The 19,302-nt window shown below is 46.6% G+C and overlaps 1 protein-coding gene across 1 annotated transcript in view; it reads left to right on the forward strand.

Annotated features, from left to right (window-relative positions):
- The window catches only part of ENTREP2 (endosomal transmembrane epsin interactor 2), a 591,792-nt gene that overhangs the window by 500,287 nt on the left and 72,203 nt on the right, over positions 1-19,302 (forward strand). The window contains exon 4 of the mRNA XM_049906022.1: positions 8,155-8,289. Within this exon, the coding sequence (XP_049761979.1) occupies positions 8,155-8,289 (135 nt within the window). The remainder of the gene's footprint in view (positions 1-8,154; positions 8,290-19,302) is intronic.

A 19,302-nucleotide genomic window follows, 5' to 3' on the forward strand; every position in this document is an offset into this window, starting at 1 on the left:
TCCTCAACTGGAAATACTGCTGTGTGTTTTTGTTCTATGCAGAAACTGTTGGGTCCAGAACATTGTCGAAGGCAAGGTGCTCACCTGGAGCAGTCCCAGCTCTGGGACCACAGCCTGCTGGTGTCTTCGGAGCGGCCCCAGCGGCTTGCAGCGCTAGCCCAGCCTTTTATGTTATTTACCTTTTAAGAGTTGGCCTTGAGATTCATAACCCTTCTTTTCCACTTTAATGAGACCTGAGATGAATTTTACAATAACACAGGAACGGAGATATCCAAGTAACCACAGTAGGCACGGCCATTGGCCTTTGCATAACCCGCACGGACCGCCAGGAGCAGTCTCAGCACCGCATCCTCCCCAGGGCCCAGGCTGGCCAGCTGGCTGGCTAAGGACTTGCCCGGAGCACACATGGGGGCCAGGAGCCGAACCCCACCTGTTGCACTTGAGGCCCTTGCTCTGCTCTGCAGGTTCTTGGGCACTCCTGCCTGTTGCCGAGGGAGATGCTCTGTGCGGACGCTGTACTGAGTGGCACCGCCTGTGTCCCCCAGTCTGGCGCGTTTGTGCCCGTCTGGGGGGGTATTCTTACAGCTCCTTTACCTGGGCACCGTGGTCAGTCTGGACTGCAGCCCTGGAGACTGGAGACATCTCTAAAAGCTTCAAGCCAGCATACACAACTCGTACAGCTTCCCTGCTGCAGGTGGGGTGGGAAGGCTGGAAGGGAATTGCTAATGTGGCTTCTGTAGGTTCAGCTGTCCTCCCAGCCTCCTTCCACCCACAGGTCTCTTCCTCCCGTCTGTAGACAGACTGGGAGACTCCCTGCAGGGATAGTCCTGGAGACCCAAAAGGTCCCGCCAGCACCACTTACCCTAACAATAGTAATCATCTTAGAAGATTGGATTAAAGAGTGAAAAAGAATAAACTACTCAAAGGTTTAATACAGGTGACCATTTGGCCAGCTTCTACAACCGCATGAGCCATTACCTTGAGATAAACATATATATATATACACGTTTCAAGATTTATCCTGAAGTACAATGCTATCAGTGATAGGATAATATCCATACACCTACAAGGAAGACCAGTTAATATGACCATTATTCAAATTTATGCACCAACCACTAGAGCCAAAGATGAAGAAAGAGAAGATTTTTATCAGCTGCTGCAGTCTGAAATTGATCGAACATACACTCAAGATGCATTGATAATTCCTGGCAATTGGAATGCAAAAGTTGGAAACAAAGAAGAAGCATCAGTAGTTGGAAAATATGGCCTTGGTGATAGGAACAATGCCAGAGATTGAATGATAGAATTTTGCAAGAGCAACGACTTCTTCATTGCAAATACCTTCTTTCACCAACATAACTGGCGATGATACACATGGACCTCACCAGATGGAGCACACAGAAATCAAATTGACTACATCTGTGGAAAGAGACGATGAAAAAGCTCAATATCATCAGTCAGAAGAAGGCCAGGGGCCGACTGTGTAACAGACTATCAATTGCTCATATGCAAATTCAAAATGAAACTGAAGAAAATCAGAGCAAGCCTGCAAGAGCCAAAATATGACCTTGAACATATCCCACCTGAATTTAGAGACCATCTCAAGAATAAATTTGATGCATTGAACACTAGTGACAGAAAACCAGACGACTTGTGGAATGACATCAAGGACATCATCCATGAAGAAAGCAAGAGGTCATTGAAAAGACAGGAAAGAAAGAAAAGACCAAGATGGATGCCAGAGGAGACTCTGAAGCTTACTTTTGAACGTCAAGCAGCTAAAGCAAAAGGGAGAATTGATGAAGTAAAAGAACTGAATAGAAGATTTCAAAGGGTGTCTTGAGAGGACAAAGTAAAATATTATAATGACATGTCCAAAGAGCTGGAAATGGAAAACCAAAAGGGAAAAACACGTTCGGTGTTTCTCAAGCTGAAAGAACTGAAGAAAAAATTCAAGCCTTGAGTTGCAACAGTGAAGGATTCTATGGGGAAAATATTAAACGATGCAGGAAGCATCAAAAGAAGATGGAAGGAATACACAGAGTCATTATACCAAAAAGAATTAGTCGATATTCAACCATTTTAAGAGGTGGCGTATAATCAAGAACCAATGGTACTGAAGGAAGAAGTCCAAGCTACTCTGCAGGCATTGGCAAAAAACAAGGGTCCAGGAACTGATGGAATATCAATTGAGATGTTTCAACAAACAGATGTAGCGCTGGAGGTGCTCACTCGTCTATGCCAAGAAATACAGAAGACAGCTTCCTGGCCAACTGTCTGGAAAAGATCCATATTTATGCCTATTCCCAAGAAAGGTGATCCAACCGAATGTGGAAATTATAGAACAATATCATTAATAGCACATGCAAGCAAAATTTTGCTGAAGATCATCCAAAAATGGCTGCAGCAGTATCGTGACAGGGAACTGCCAGAAATTTAGGCTGGTTTCAGAAGAGGATGTGGAACCAGGGATATCATTGCTGATGTCAGATGGATCCTGGCCGAAAGGAGAGAATACCAGAAGGATGGTTACCTGTGTTTTATTGACTATGCAAAGGCATTTGACTGTGTGGATCATGACAAATTATGGATAACATTGCGAAGAATGGGAATTTCAGAACACTTAATTGTGCTCATGAGGAGCCTTTACAGAGATTAAGAGGCAGTTGTTCGGGCAGAAGAAGGAGGATACCGACTGGTTTAAAGTCAGGAAAGGTGTGCGTCAGGGTTGTATTCTTTCACCATATTCAACCTGTATGCTGAGCAAATAATCTGAGAAGCTGGACTATATGAAGAAGAACGGGGCACCAGGATTGGAGGGAGGCTCACTAACAACCTGCATTATGCAGATGACAGAACCTTGCTTGATGAAAGTGAAGAGGACTTGAAGCACTTACTAATGAAGATCAAAGACCACAGCCTTCACTGTGAATTGCACCTCAACATAAAGAAAACAAAAATCCTCACAATTGGACTAATAGGCAACATCCTGATAATCGGAGAAAAGACTGAAGTTGTCAAGGAGTTCATTTTACTTGGATCCACAATCAACAGCCATGGAAGCAGCAGTCAAGAAATCAAAAGACACATTGCATTGGGTAAGTCTGCTGCAAAGGACCTCTTTAAAGTGTTGAAGAGCAAAGGTGTCACCTTAAAGACTAAGGTGCGCCTGACCCAAGCCATGGTATTTTCAATCGCATCATACGCATGTGAAAGCTGGACAATGAATAAGGAAGACCAAAGAATTGATGCTTTTGAGTTGTGGCGCTGGGGAAAAATATTGAATATACCACCACTCCCAAAAGAACGAACAAATCTGTCTTGGAAGAAGTCCAACCAGAATGCTCCTTAGAAGCAAGGATGGTGAGACTGCATCTTACATACTTTGGACATGTCGTCAGGAGGGATCAGTCTCTGGAGAAGGACATCATGGTTGGCAGAGTACAGAGTCAGCAGAAAACAGGAAGACCCTCAACGAGGTGGATTGACACAGTGACTTCAACAATGAGCTCAAGCATTACAATGACTGTAAGGATGGCTCAGGACCTGGCAGTGTTTCATTCTGTTGTGGGAACCGACTCGAAGGCACCTAACAACAACAACAACAACATATATACACATAGGCTTCACTGGTTTTGCTTCTCGAGAGAACCCACCCTGAGACAACCCACCCTGCTGTTGTTGTTGTTAGCTGCTGTTGAATTGACTCAACTCGTGGCAACCTGTGCACCAGGGAACAAAATGCTGCCCAGTCCTGTACCATCCTCATGATCAGTTATGGATCTGACCACCATGACCCGTAGGGTTTTCACTGGCTGATTTTCAGGAGTAGATCACCAGGCCTATCTTCCTAGTCAGTCTGAGTCTGAAATCTCTTCAGCATCACAGCAACATGCAAGCCTCCACTGACAGATGGGTGGCGGCTGTGCATGAGGAATACTGGCTGGAATGAAATCTGGTCCCCTGCCTGGAGGGTGAGAATTCTACCACTGCTCCACCACTGCCCCTTGCCCTCCACACTTACTGCTATTACACACAAAAGCGCAGACTTCAGAAAAGTGGGATTAAAAGGGATGGCTGATGGCCAAGTAACTGCATCATTACCTAACTGCCTTATTACATCTCTACATAACTGCCAAACCCCTGAGAACCGTGGCCCAGCCAAGCTGACACACAACCGTAGCCATTGCAAACATGGAGGACTAAGCCAGGAATGGGGAAGGAGTAAATGAGGGTAGGTAAGGCTGTGTGAATCAGGACTCCAGAAGTATAGTCCTCGTGATGAGGCGGGTTTGTATCAGACAGGCTTTCTGCAGTAACGCCGCTCCACAGCCCCCCTGGGCTGCAGTGCGTGCCTGGACAGGCGCTGGTTGTTCATCACTTCCGCAGTGTGGCTATGGTGGCTCCATGTCCAACTGCAGATTGGGGTCTCGGGTGCCCCAGGGGTCTGCTCCGGGGCCCAGGCAGGAGGGACAGCAGCTCCCTGGGAGTGTTCTTCTCATGGTAAAGGTCTGAAATTCTGGGGTGGAGGGAGTATAGAAACACAACACGAGGTGCCTATGTCTTCTGCCCAGACTCCACTGGTGAAGGGGACTCAGGGTGCCCCACCTGCCATTGGCAGGTAGGGGCTGAGTTGTCAGTGTCTGTCACAGGTAGAATGATGCAGATGCAACTGGGAGACACAAGACAGAGAACTGGAGAAGTGGAACCAAACAAACCAATGTTGCCATCAAGTTGATTCCGATTCATAGTGACCCCTTGTGTTACAGAGTAGAATGGCTCCGTAGGGTTTTCTTGGTTGTAATTTTTATGGACGCAGATCACCAGACCTTTTTTTGCAGCAGTGCTGGGTGGGTTCAAACAGCTAACCTTTAGGTGAATAGAAAAAAACACTAAACCCGTTGCCGTTGAGTCAATTCCGGCTCATAGCAACCCTACAGGACAGAGTAGAACTGCCCCATAGAGTTTCCAAGGAGCACCTGGTGGATTCGAACAGACAGCCTTTTGGTTAACAGCTGTAGTACTTAACCACTGCGCCATCAGGGTTTCCTTAGGTGAATAGTCCAGTGCAAATTGTTTGCACCCTCCAGGCCCCTTTGGGGAAGTGAAAGGTAAGAGGGAAAAGCACTTTTAAAAACCAATAGCAAAAATTGCAATGTCATATATAATTTTGAAATGTATGTATATAGCCATATATGTGTATACCAAAACCAAACTAGTTGCCGTCAAGTCGATTCTGACTCATAGCGACCCTATAGGACAGAGTAGACCTGCCGCTTAGGGTTTCCAAGGCTGTTATCTTTATGGAAGCAGAGTGTCACATCTTTCTCCTGTGGAGCAGCTGACCTTTTGGTTAGCAGCTGAGCTCTTAACTACTGCTCTACCAGGGATCCTGTTATATGTGTGTGTGTGTGTGTGCGTAGGTGTGTGTACGCATCTATGTGACTGTACACATGTATTCATATATATAATAAAGCACATAGGGGCACAGTTACAGATACTTCTTAGACGTAACCAAACATCTGGGGGGATTGGATTTCTGGGTTTGAAGGATTAGGATCATAGTCTCATGGGACATCTTGATCAATTGGTATAATAAAGTTTATGAAGTTTATGTTCTACATCCTAGTTTGGTGAGTAATGTCTAGGGTCTTAAAACTTGTGAGTGGCCATCTGAGATAGGACTATTGGTCTCTACTCATCTGAAGCAAAACAGAAAGAAGGAAACCAAAGACTCAGAGAAGTAACTAGTCTACAGGACAAATAGCCTGTGCGAACCATGGCCTCATCTATCCTGAGACCAGAAGAACTAGATGGTGCCTGGCTACCACTACCGACCATTCTAATCAGGGCCACAATAGATGGACCCTGATAGAATTTGAGAAGAACATGGAACAGAATCTCAAATTCCTAAAAACAAACAAAAACAAAACAAAAAACAGACCTACTGGACTGGTTGACACTGGAGGACTCCCTAAGACTATTGTCCTGATATATTCTTGAAACGTTGAACCAAAACCAACCCCTGAGGTCACCTTGTAGCTAAATAACAAATTGGCTCAAAAAATAATGAATCTCACCGTAAGTACTGTGATTCTTAAAAAAAAAAAAAAAAAATCACCTATACGAGACCAAATGGTCAACAATTACTTTAAAACAAAGATGAGAATGTAATGGGTCAGGGAAACTAGATCAACGGAAATGGGACAACCAGAACAGAAATAATTAGAATGTTTGTTCACGCATCGTGAGGAATGTAACCAATGACACTGATCAATCTGTATAGAAATTGTTGAATGGGAACCTTAACTACTGTGTAAAGCTTCATCAAAAACACAATTTTTTTTTTTCTTAATTGCAGATACAGATAACAGTAGGAAACCCTGGTGGTGTAGTGGTTAACTGCTACTGCTGCTAACCAAAAGGCCGTCAGTTTGAATCCACCAGGTGCTCCTTGGAAACTCTACGGGGCAGTTCTACTCTGTCCTACAGATAATACTAGGGAGAATGAAAGAGCCCATAGAAAAATGTAAAAGGAATTGTATGTATGTGTTGCTCACTCCCATACAGTTCAGGCCAATGCAAAAAATACGTAGATAAAGGGGTGTCTTCCTCAAACATGATCAAAGTGTGTCTCACCTGCATGGGGGTCCCCAGGCTTTCCACGTCAGGCAAGCACCCCGGTAAAGGGAGCCAGTTCCTCAGGTGAAAACCTGCCTGTTGCTCAGCTCTAATCTGCTGCGTTACCCCACCGCCAGTATTAGGGGTGATGGACGTGTTGATCCATGAAGGCTTTCTAGCATCACCCTTGGAGATAGTTGACTTCATGAAAGATCATTTGTCACAGTTATAAGTGATCAATTAAAAAACAAACAAACCCTGTTGCCATCGAGTCTATTTTGACTCACAGTGACCTGTAGGACAGAGTAGAAATGCCCCATAGGGTTTCCAAGGAGCAGCTGGTAGATTCGAACTGCTGACATTTTGGTTAGCAGCTGTAGCACTTACCCACTGTGCAACCAGGGCCCCAAAATGGTCACTAATTGTATGAAAAAAAAAACAACTGCACATTGAGTTAGCTGGTGTAAAATATTTATTATTATTGAAAAGTAGAGCATCTACTGGGCTAAGGAAAATCATTCGTTTCATGTTATGTGCCATTTTGAATAAAATTATAGTAGATTTTACTGAGTTCCTTTTTTTCCGTAATTTTATGTTTAGACTTTATTTTTTAAATCTCAGAAAAGTCTTCCCAGCACTAATAACTCTGTTCTCTTCCCTATACTGAGAGTTTCTTCATCTCTCCACCAAGACGCTTGAATTGCATTTTTTTTCTCTCTATGCCATTTTTGGAGCCCTCGTGGCGCAGTGGTTAAGAGCTCGGGCTGCTTACCAAAAGATTGACAGTTCAAATCCACCAGCCACTTCTTGGAAACCCTATGGGGCAGTTCTACTCTGTCCTATATAGGGTCGCTATAAGTTGGAATCAACTTGACGGCAATGGATTTGGTTTGGGGTTTATGCCATTTTTATTTGCTCAGCATTTATTGGGTATCCACAACTCACCAGCATTGTGACTATTGTGATGATAAGACATGGGGTTGTCCTCAGGGGGCCCCCAGGACAGGCAGGGACGCAAACAACTGCAGCTTGGTAAGATGGGTCTCTAGTAGAGCGAGGGGTAGGAGTGGCCTGGCCAGAGGAGAAGCAAGCAGCTCTGATAGGAAAACCAGGCAAGGCTTGAAGGAGGAGTTGGAGTTGGGTCTTGAGGGATGAGTAGGAGTTCGATAGGCCCAGCAGTGAGACCGGAAGTTTCTGATGGAGGCCCAGAGCTCTGACCACTTAGCTCCATGCAAAAGTCAATCGGAGCGAGTTTCAGTTTTACTTATTCTATCTCCTTCTGTTATTCATCTGTAATCTTCTGTAATTTGTAGCTTAGATTTCTTAAAATTTCTTTTTTATTAATTGTTTTTAGAGTAGGAATTTAAAATAGTTCCTAATCATGTTTTTCATAGCGCCTGTCAATAGAGAAAGTTTGGTTTTACTACTGAAAGATGAACGAGCCGTTGGTATGCGTTCTTAGTCGGGTAGGGCACGGGTCCCCACAGGGGCAGAACGCCGTTTTAATTGTGAGATCTGTGTTCCTCTGTCTAGATTAAGTTTGACAGCGTCGAGGTGTGCGTCTGCTGTGAAATGCAGCATCAGTCATCCGGCTGCAGCAACCTCGGGGAGACGCTGAAGCTGAACCCGCTGCAGGAGGACTGCAACGCCGTGCGGCTGACGTTGAAGGTGCGGCCTCGGGCCCTGCAGGCCCTTGCACTCCATCCCCTGCGTGCAGGCATGCTAGGGGCAGTTATTAGGACGCGCATGCTCCTTTCCGCCACTCAGTCATCTGGGTAGGTTCAAGGCCAGAGGGAGTGTCTTCCCGGCGAGCAATTCAAAGGATAATAGATTTTCATTTGGGAGTCGTTGCTTTCTCGACTCGTTTTACATTTTTACCACTTCATTTTCCTGCCTCTGACATTTGTCGATGTGACCCATTCTGCTGCTCTGAACCTTTTTGCTGTTATGCCATCAGGGAACAGAGGGCTATTTATTTTGTTATTTTAAAAGATATTTGGAGAAAGAAATTTTATAATCTCCCATGGCAATTGGTTCTAGTGCATAGCATCTGATTCTTTGAAAATGATATGGAAAAATTGTTCATATTGTTTCTTTTTGTTCCTACAAGTGTATTTGTTTCCTGAGAATTAAAATTGGCTGCTTAAAAGGTACATAAGCCGGGAACCCACCTCTCCCCTTTTCCCTGAATGAAACTGCACTGAAACTTTTCAGAAAGATGTCGTCATGGTCAAAGGAACCCTTGGTTGGTGGCCCATGTAAATTGTTTTACAGATGTAGGGAACTGGAGGCACCATAGCATGCCACCCCTGCATCTGGGCAAAAGGAGGAGGGTGTTGCTCTCTGGAATGGCGGCATGTGAGTAGTCACCCATGGGCGTCAGCTGAGGCCAGTCTGGTGGTGTGCTGGCAAGAAGGACCACTGGTCTGGGTGAGCTTCCGGTTTCTCTGGTCCACCTGAAAACTGGCAGACAAGAGAGGATGCCCAGATACAGAGGATGTACCAGTCAACACGGGGAGTGGGCCCAGCCCCCTGGCCCTGCCTTTCTCCTTGAGGAAAGGTCAAAGTGCAGCGGTTCCAGCAGCCCCCAGCGTGACCAATCCAGCGGGGCCCGAGGACCCAGCACTACAGCACTGAGGGCCTGTCCTGTTACAGTTGGAGGCATTTCTTACTGTTCCACATCACTTACAACCACAGTTTATGTCCCATGATGTCATCGGGACTGCTCAGGACTCAGTGCCAAAGGCTTTCTGTGGCCTCTCACAGCCCTCTTTGGATGGGAGGTAGGTATCCATTGCTCACTCTTATAGCTCCCTCTGACAACTCCCAAGGATGCCACCTCATCAACCTGGGCAGGTTTTCTTTCTATATTTGAAAAATATGATGCAATAATAACTCTAACTCGTGGTGACCCCATGTGTGTCAGAGTGGAGCTGTGCTCCATAGTGTTTCCAATGGGTGATTTTCAGAAGTAGACTACCAGTTCTTTCTTCTGAGGTGCTAATGGGTGGATTGAAACCAGCAGCCTTTCAGTTAACCTTTTGTGCCACCCAGGGACTCCAACAAAGTCAGAGGGAATTATAATTACAGTTCAATCACCCATCCCCTTGAACCAAACCAAATAAACAAACCCACTGCTGTCAATTCTGACTCCTAGTGACCCTACAGCACAGAGTAGAAGCGCCCAGTAGGGTTTCCAAGGAGCGCCTGGTGGATTCGAACTGCCAACCTTTTGGCTAGCAGCTGTAGCTCCTAACTGCCACACCACCAGGGTTTTCCCCCATTGAACAGCTGACAAATGAATCCCCTGGGGGCAACTTTCAGGCCTGGAGGCTGCTGGAATGTGAGTCACCTCCCACTGGTCCATGGATGGGTTGGGGGTCTTTGGCCTGTGCCCCTAAGGCAGGCTTTGGAGTTCTCCTTGACACCTTCACTGAGCAGAACAGTCCCAGGACCTGTCTTCATAAACCTCCAGACCTGAGAGGTGACTATGGCTTGGAAGGCAATGATGGTGTTGGGCTGGGTGTTGGAACAATGCCTCCCCTAAGAACGCAGGTCACTGTACGAGTACTCTGACAAGAAAACCACTGGGTTTGGGATGGCTAAAATGGAATGGAAGTGAAGCACATTGGAGTCAAGAAGTTCAAGTCAAGGCTAGGGAGCTATACGGGGTGGCCCATCCCCATAGATTTCACATCAAATTGCCTGGGATGATGGTAAGAGTTCACCGCAGAAGAAAGACTCCAACCAACTTCTTAATGAGCTTGTAAGAAACCCATAGGAAGTAGAAGTAGGGACTGTCACAGCTGATGGCATGGGGCCCAGGATTTCTGGCTGAGGTCTGGAAGTGGCAGCAGTGACTTCAGGTGTTAGGAGAATGAGCAGGCTGCCCCCTAAGGCCTTGCAAAGGGAGTAGTGGCCTTGTGGGGAGCTGAGTTCATCTGAGATCCAGAGGGAAAGGGACTCTTGGAACTAAGCACCCCTTTACTCATGTCTTCTAACTTTGTTCTTATTTTGGTTTGTTTTGTTAAAGCAAAGTCGTTTGGCCTATCCTAGTTCTTTTGCATTTCCATTTAAATTTTAGCACATGCTTGTCAATATCTATGGAAATACTGATAAGATTTTGATTGAGTTTGTGTCGAACCTATAGATCAATTTGAAGATGTTTTAATGGTACATCTCTCAATTTATTTAGGTTTTCTTTAATTTCATCAGTGTTTCATTTTATTTTTCATCAGTGTTTTGTAGTTTTCACCATATAGCTTTTCACGTATTTCATTAAGGTGTTAAAAGTATTTCATGTTTTGGGGGTTATTTTAATGGTGCTTTTACATTTTTTAATTTTCTATTGTTTATTGCTAGTATATAGAAATTTGATATTTGTTTACTCATCTTGAATCCTACAATCTTGCTAAACTCATTTATCAGTTCTAGTAGCTCTTCGAAGATTCTTTTGAATTTCTGCGTTGACAGCCCTGCTACCTCAGCTGTCTGATGGGTCCAACTGAAGCTGTGAATTTTCAGAGTGTCCAGTGTTTTGTTTTTGTCATAATGGTGGGGGAGATGTTCTTTTCGGTTTTCTACATCCCAAGCAGAACCTGCAATTCATTAACCATAATAACGTATGTATTTTTTTGACCTGGGCATAGAATTCTTAACAGACACGTCCCTTTTTTTCCCTAAGGATTTATAGATGGTGTGCTCCTCTCTTTTGGCACTGAATATTGCTACAGGGAAAATCTTCAAGTCAGCCACAAATTTTCTCCCTTGTAGGTGTTTGGTGTCATTAATGTATTTTAAAAATATTTCTAGCTCTTCAGCTTCCCCTTACTACGTGGTAAGGTTGTACTTCCTAGGCCCTTTGTTGTGGCTTAGGGCTGTGTGAGCAGAAATTACACGTATCATTTCCAAGACGGAGCATGCAACCGTGGTATGAGCTTCTCCAGAGCTCTCTTTCCCTCTGGCCCAATGATTGGCAGACTGTAGATGGTGGCTGCACCACCAGCCTGGGCGACCCAATAAGCTGAGCCCCCTGCAGCTCACCCATGCTGTACACGTAGCATGAGCGAGAAATAAACGTCCACTGTTTTAATCCCTGAGGTTTGGGGGATATGTGTTACCACAGTATAACCTAGCCTATCCTGTCTGACACAAGGCAGCTTTTTTTCTTGTCCAGATGCCAATGGTATTCTTAAATTATCAAACTCAACAACTTCATTTCATATTGATCAATCTTAATCGCTCGTTCCATAGTACACAGTGTACCCTTTCAACCTGTGAATTTGCATCTAGCTTTCTTGAACATCATATTTGACTTTTTTCTGATATCTTTTTCTTCAGTCTCTGTGCATTTCTTGAACCACATTGATCTGTTTTTCTTGTCATTTTCCTCTAAAATTTTTAAAGCTCTTCCTTTTTTGTTTGATTTCGTTCATTTTTTCTAAAGCCTCTCTTCCTGGCAACATTGTCTGCGGTGAGTGTTCTCGTTTTCCTCAGCTTTCGATGCGGCCTTGAGGTTTGGCAGTTCACGGTGCGACTCTTCCTCTTTCCCTGGTATCTCTGCGACTCTTCCTCTGTCCCTGGTATCTCTGCGACTCTTCCTCTGTCCCTGGTGTCTCTGCTCTTACCTCACAGCTGCCCTGTACTGCCTTTGCTCATGGCGCCACCTACAGGTGTCTCGAGCTAATTAATTACTGTGGGGTTTGCCGAGTGCTTTCTGACTTTCTTCCATCTCTCCCTGAAGTGTATGAATGCTTCAAAGCCCTAAAGCAGCATTCCCCACCCTAAAACACTACCTCTAGCCAAAGTTTTGCTCTATGAGCTTAATTAAGCTTTTGAGCTTAATTAAGATTTTGTACTTCCTTCTCAGAAATATAGATACTTCTTCCTCTGAGATTCATATGGGTCTATGTGCCACATTACCTAGTCTTCTCATAACTAGTGGTGCAATGATTTTTCATATAATCGTCACTCTTTAAAAATCGTTAGATCCAAGCTGTGCTTGCTGGCTTCCCTGCAGCAAAGGGTCTCCACCAGGGACCTGGTGTTGCTTTCCTGGCATTGCTAAACATGTGGGCACCAGAGCAGACGTGGGTGGTAGGAAGTGGCTTCGCTCTGGGAAAAGGCCGCTCTGCCGTCTGCACAGGTTTCCACGGGAGCTGTCACCTATGGACCCCAACCAAAAAGGCCAAACTGGTTGCCATGGAGTGCACTCTGACTTGTGGCGACCCCATGTGTGTCAGAGTAGAACACAGAGTTTTCAGGGGCTCAGGGGCTGGGTTTTCGGAAGTAGACCACCAGGCCTTTTTCCTAGGTGCCTTTGGGTGGACTCAGACAAGCACCAGCCTTTTGGTTAGCAACTGAGCAGCGTGACCATTTGCTCTGCCCGGGGAAGGGACTCCTCCTACAGGCCCTGGAGCTCGCAGATGTTCTTGGCACTTAGAAAAGGAGCTTTGATTAGTTCTTGCTCCCTCTTTTTGATCAGCAATTAGAGCGGGTTGATTGATCTTTTACGGAGTCCAACTTGAGACTCTATTTATCTGATTAGTGATACCCGGCATGTGAAGTTCCATATTAAATTATGGATTAGCCAGACTTTGTTTCTAATGAGCTCAATTAATGCTGGAGAAGTGTCGTATAAAATTAGCTTGGGAATCAAAGCCCTTTTTATTTTAGTTGTGCTTGAATTAGCTGATACGGACTTGGTGAGACTGTCTAACTACTTTCTGACTGCTGTGTGCCACCAGCACCACATCCCACCTCCACCAACACCTGGAAGGTTACACCGGCACAGTCCAGCATCAGTTAAAGGAAAAAAAAAAAAAGCAAGAACCGATCTTGTTCTTGGCTGATGAGGAATAATACACATTTGGAGTCCAGAAGATGGTGCGGACATTGCTTGGCTGGTCCCTCGGATTGTCTTTCTGCAGCTTGGACACTGCCTTCCCCCTCTCCCTTAGCCAGCCCTTCCTCACCACCTCACTCCTGGACTCTCACCTTCTTCAGCAAAGATCCCCTAGGGCAAACAGACCTCTCTCTCGAGGGTATTGATTGTGTATTAAGCCTGTTGCCTCATGTCAGCTAAAAGCCTGCTGTTCCCTCCCACCAGGACGAGGGCAGGATAAAGGGCATGAGGGGGCCCTGAACTGCCGCCCATCAGGCAGAGTTTCACAGAACTGTAGAGCAGAGGGATGGAGGCTCTGTCATCCAGCCCCCTACCCTCCATCCCCGGCATTGTGTGTGTGAAGAGGCTGTAGCCCAGAGGGAGCTTGGGTGGCTCCTCCAGGTCAGGGGCAAGACTACATAGTGGGCAAGGCTCCTCCACAGGGCTCAGCCCTCTAAGACACACATCCCTGCCCCCCGGCAATGGGACCTGACTGTGGGTATCCAATGATGAAGATCCAGTAAACAGGCTCTAAAAATTAGGATTGCACTACCTGCTCTCGCAAAGCACTTGCAGTGGTGGGCAATTGCTACCAAAGAGCAGGTCGCCCAGGCTTTTATAAGATTAAATGATAAAAAGATTTTAAAAATTTTTAATAGTTTTTACAAAGGATAGTCTTTGTAAATGAATAATTTCTTTTAGAAGAATTGGCACAAAGCTTGTTCCTATGAAGCTGAGGTTAAGGATGTCCTAAATGTCTGACTTTTCCAAGCTGCTGTCCCCGCTGCATCATCTCTGACATCAAGCACCCCCTCTCCCCTCAGCACACTCCCTCCCATCTCTGAATTCCCTAATTCATTGCAACTATAAGCAACAAACGTACTTACAGTTAAGTGGTTTGTTAGGGAAATAACAGGGTACAGCGCGGGATCGGGATCAACTTGGAAGTAATGGGAACAATTCAGGACACAGTTCCTTGATCAGAACAGTTGCTTCTTGCCCTCTGCCGCTGGGCCCTGCTCGGAGTATCCTCGGGCAAGTGTTATAGCTCTTGGCTCCGTGAGTCGGCAAAGGCCAGCCTCACACACCCATCTCGCACTGGTCTCCTGGTTCCTGCTGTCTCGTGCCTCTATTACTCTTCCTACTGCTGCACTACTGTCCCTCACTGTCTTCCATGTCACAGCTCCCCGCTCTCTCTCTGTCGCCCTTTAAGCCTAGTGGGATGGCAAAAGTGACCAATCTTCTTATTACGGTTTCATATACCTTATTTGCATGGTCCCTTCCCCACAGGGTCCCATGTACCTTATTTGCATTAGCAGCAGGCACTCCAGTCCCCTTCGTGTGGCAAAAGCACCTTATTTGCATAGTCCCACCCAATCATTGTGTGGAAGTCACAAGAATATGCATAGCTAGAAAGGCTATATTAAGTAATTCACTGCACCACTCTTGGCCAAGTCAAACCCAGTACAAGACTGTGACGTATTTCCTCATCAGTATTAACAGGATTTCTAAAAGGTCACAAAAGTCAGAATTGTTAACTGGTGGAAATGCCTTATCATATGCTGATACTAGATCTATTCCAACTTTAATTCTTTGCTGTATTTCAGAACGTCCTTATGGCTTTACTGTAATGACCTAATTCTAATTCAGAATATAGTTAAAGACCTTTCTCTTGTTTCATGAGTCTGGTTTAACTTATCAAGCCATAGTAAACCAAATTACCCAGAGAAACCTTATCAATGCGTAAGGAGATAACAGGTACCCACAAAATCAATCGGTTATTGATTTTATGTGCTGTCTTATCTTAGAGATTCTTTATCTTTCTCTAAGAAAATTTAAAAGAAGAAAAAAGAGACAGGACAATTTCCTCAAAAACCTACAGAAACCTGAAAAATAAACTCATCATTTAGTCTCGAGTAAGTTCTTAACCACGTTAAAAAAATAAAACTGGTCCTGAGAATAAATGAACAGTCAGCATTTTGTGACGAAACTTGCACCATTGTCTGGCAGTGTGAGATGCCACACACTTACACACACATTACACACATACATATTGCATGCTTACTCACATATCAACACACACACACCACCGTCACACACACACTCACATCACACACACCCACATCGTACAGAGCCGCAGACACATCACACACACATGCTCACATACACAACATACACACTCACAAACACACACAGACAGACACAGACCTCCCTGCCAGAAGTGACCTTTCTATTTCCCGAAGTGGGCAGCTACGCAGAGCAAGACAGATGCCTCATGTCTTTGCACAGCTTTCTTCTCACCCCTGGGCTCCTGGGGGGAAGTGAACAGGTGTCTCTGGGCAGGTGGATGGGCCAGAGGTGAGACGGACACCAAAGTGCTGCTGCCACACTTACACTAGTGACCGTGGGGTCCACGTAAGGGAGCACGTAGACCTGCTGGGCTCTCCTGGTTCTTGATTACAACTTAGCCCTCAGGATGGCATGGGGTGCACCTCCACCCCTGGTTCCCATTGTCCCTGAAAGCCTACTCCCCACCTCTGACTCTGATGGTGTCTTCTTTCCCGTGAGGCTGGGATGCCGAGTCCTGTCTGATGTCCACAGTCACAGATCCATTTAGCACCAGAGGAATCACACGCCCTCTGAGTAATCCAGTGGTGCAGACATGCCACCACGGGGGGGTGTGATTTTGTCTGCACCTGTGAAGTGAAATCAAGATTCAGAGACTGAGCACTTTGGTCTAACTATTCAGAAGCTGAGATGAAGCCTTTCAAGTGGTAGATGTCTAGCAGTGCCATCCTCATCCCACCTTAGACTGAGCACCTGCTGGTCCAGAAAGGTGATGGGCAGAACCTCCTGGGGTGGCCTGAGGGGCTGCTGCAGGTGCCGGTCGCGCTTCCCAGTGGAGTCGGTAACGGGAAAGATGAAGCTGGGAGTGAGCAGGCACAGGAGGGCCCACTTAGCACCCGCCCGGGATCAGGGTCTGTTCTGGGACGCCATTCCCTCACTTTTGTCCCTCCCTCGGACTTTTCCCCCAAGTCTCCTTCTTTCTCCAGGGAAGGTACACGGCATCCTATCCTCTGAACCCACGTCTCCAAGAAACATCTCCGCCTCACCACAGCCCCCTCCCAAAGTCACGTGCTGACCTTGCGCCTCCATAAACAGTGCTCCCCTGGAATCGCAGGTTAGAGCATCCCAGCTCTGGGACCCTGGCCGTCTTCCTTCAGCTTCCTTGTCCAGTTCCCATGCCCACTGTGCTCTCCAGCTTCAGCTGACCGCACTGGGCAGAGCTGCCCTTCCCCCATCCCAGCCACAGCCTCCCCTTTCAGCAACACGTGGATCAGTTCCCAAGTCACCTGTCCTCCCGGTGTTTTCCTGGCCGCTGCCTGGCTGGCATACACTCCCTGGATGAACCAAGCGTCTACATTCTCCTTGCTTGCCCCCTGCAGCTGTGAGCCTGTGTGCACGCATAGACCAGTGCACCTGGCATCCACATGGCCCGCCACTTCTCCCGCCTCACGTGGGTCATCTTGCTCTTCCATTCACTGGAATGATGGCTTCAGACCTTCTCCATGCTCCACCCTGGTCTCAGCCCACTGTGTCTCCTGGACCGTGCAGCAGATTCCTAACCCTTTATCTCCTCCCACCGAATGCTCTCAGTCCACCCTCCACACCCCAGCACAGTGTTGGTAAAATGCAAACCTGGGTAGATTGCCACTTGCTCTTAGGGCAGAGACCTACATCTCGAGCATGTCTGAAGGGACCCACATGTCCAGGAGCCTCACCTCCTCTCTGCTTTCGGTTGGAGACACTCCTGCTCTCCTCCTCATTGGAGCCACACTGGCCTCCATTAGCCGCCAGGACCACCCAGCAGGGGTCTCCGTGCCTCAGGGTCTGGACACATCTGGAACATTCTTGGTTCCCCTTCTGACACACTAGTTCCTCCTCATCCTCCAGCTCTCAGCTTTCCTCAATCCCTCAGATTAGATCAGGCCACCCTTATTCTGAGTTCTCATAACTCCTTATCTCTTTCTTCACATTTCATTATATACTTGTGTGATTTTTTTATTATTAATATCTGTCCCTCTCTTGGCTGTAAGCTCAGTGAAGGCAGGCACTGTATGTCTTTGGCTTACTGTGGCTTTCACCCCGGGCATGGCACAAGTGTCACCCCTAACTATCTTCTAAAATCAATGACAGTTTTAAATGCATTCATTCAGCATGTATTTTTTGAGCTTCCCTTCTGTGCCAGCTTCTGCACAGAGCACTGGATGGTCAGAGATAAAAGACACCGACCCTACCCTCCAGGTCTGGTGGGGACAGAGACAAGTAACACAGACAATTACCATGCAGTGTGCTGTTTCCACTGTGACAGGAAATAAACATTAAAGTATAAGCGTCTTCAGTTCCCCGCTCTGTCCTCAGGGAGGGCCATGATCCTGAGGAGTGGCTTGGGGATTACGTTTTGGCGCACAGGTGATAAGCGTGGCTTGGTGTAAGAAAGGAGGTGGGACATCTGAGAAGCTGAGGAGTGGGAAGAAACGAGACACAAGATCCTGTATTCTACTCCTGAATGATACACACAGCGTTCTAGATGCAAACATAATGTGGACACAGGTGCTTGGCCTCACTATGACTCACCTCAGATCCTAACTGAAATGACTGAGGATCTACCCCTAAAAATAGGGAAAGGCCACATCTGGGCCAGATGTGGAATCAGACAGTGCCAAGGGGTGGTTTAGCTGGAGGAAGGTGCTAAAGATCCGCCGTAATCTCCATAGGCAGCACTGTCATTATTTGAAATGGAAGGTGGGCACTTTTAAGGTCTAATGCAATGCGGAGCCTGGAGCCCTGGTGGCACAGTGGGTAAGAGCGTGGCTGCTAACCAAAAGGTCGGCAGTTCTAACCCACCATCCGCTACTTGGAAACCCTCTGGGGCAGTACTCCTCTGTCCTATAGGGTCGCTATGAGTCGGAATCGACTCGACAACAATGAATTCAGTTTCATTTTGGTTTTAATGCGATGTGCTCTGCAAACCCAGCTTCAGAATGGTGCACCCCTGCCCCAGCCTTCCATCCAGATCGCTGCCCTTGAGCCTCTCCTGAGTACAACTTCTGGAACCACCACTAAGGACGTGCCACTTCGGAGTTCTTTGGATTCAGGACAGTCGTGGACCCAGATGGCTGTGCCACACAGGCGATGTCAACCTTCCCCCACTACAGGGACATCCAGATAAGGAATGCTGAGCTCCCTCCTGCTGCTAGACCTCTGCAATGCTAGCAGCCTCCATATCAAGACACGGAGAGGGCTATGACTAGAGTTAGCAACACACTAGTTTGTCTGGGACGGTGCCAGCCGAACTGCTGATGAAACCAAAAACCAAACTCATTGCCGTTTCGTCAATTCCGACTCATGGCGACGGTGTAGCAACCCTATAGGACAGAGTAAAACTGCCCCATAGAGGTTCCAAGGAGCGCCTGGCGGATTCAAACTGCTGACCTCTTGGTTAGCAACCGTAGTACTTAAACACTACGCCACCAGGGTTTCCTGTTAATAGAGCCCATTTTCACTCTCAAAAGTGTCCCCATCACCCTCATCTCCATTCAGAAAATAAGGGGATCCAACAACAACAACAAAAAACCCTTGTCGTCAAGTCGATTCCTACTCATGGCAACCCCAAATGTTACAGAGTGGAACTGCCCCATAGCATTTTCCTGGCTATAATCTTAACAGAAGAAGATCACCGGGTCTTTCTTCCATGGCAGTGCTGGGTGGGTTCGAACCACCAACCTTCAGGTTAG

This window comes from Elephas maximus, chromosome 13 (genome assembly GCF_024166365.1).
Source record: "Elephas maximus indicus isolate mEleMax1 chromosome 13, mEleMax1 primary haplotype, whole genome shotgun sequence".
Classification (NCBI taxonomy): domain Eukaryota; kingdom Metazoa; phylum Chordata; class Mammalia; order Proboscidea; family Elephantidae; genus Elephas; species Elephas maximus.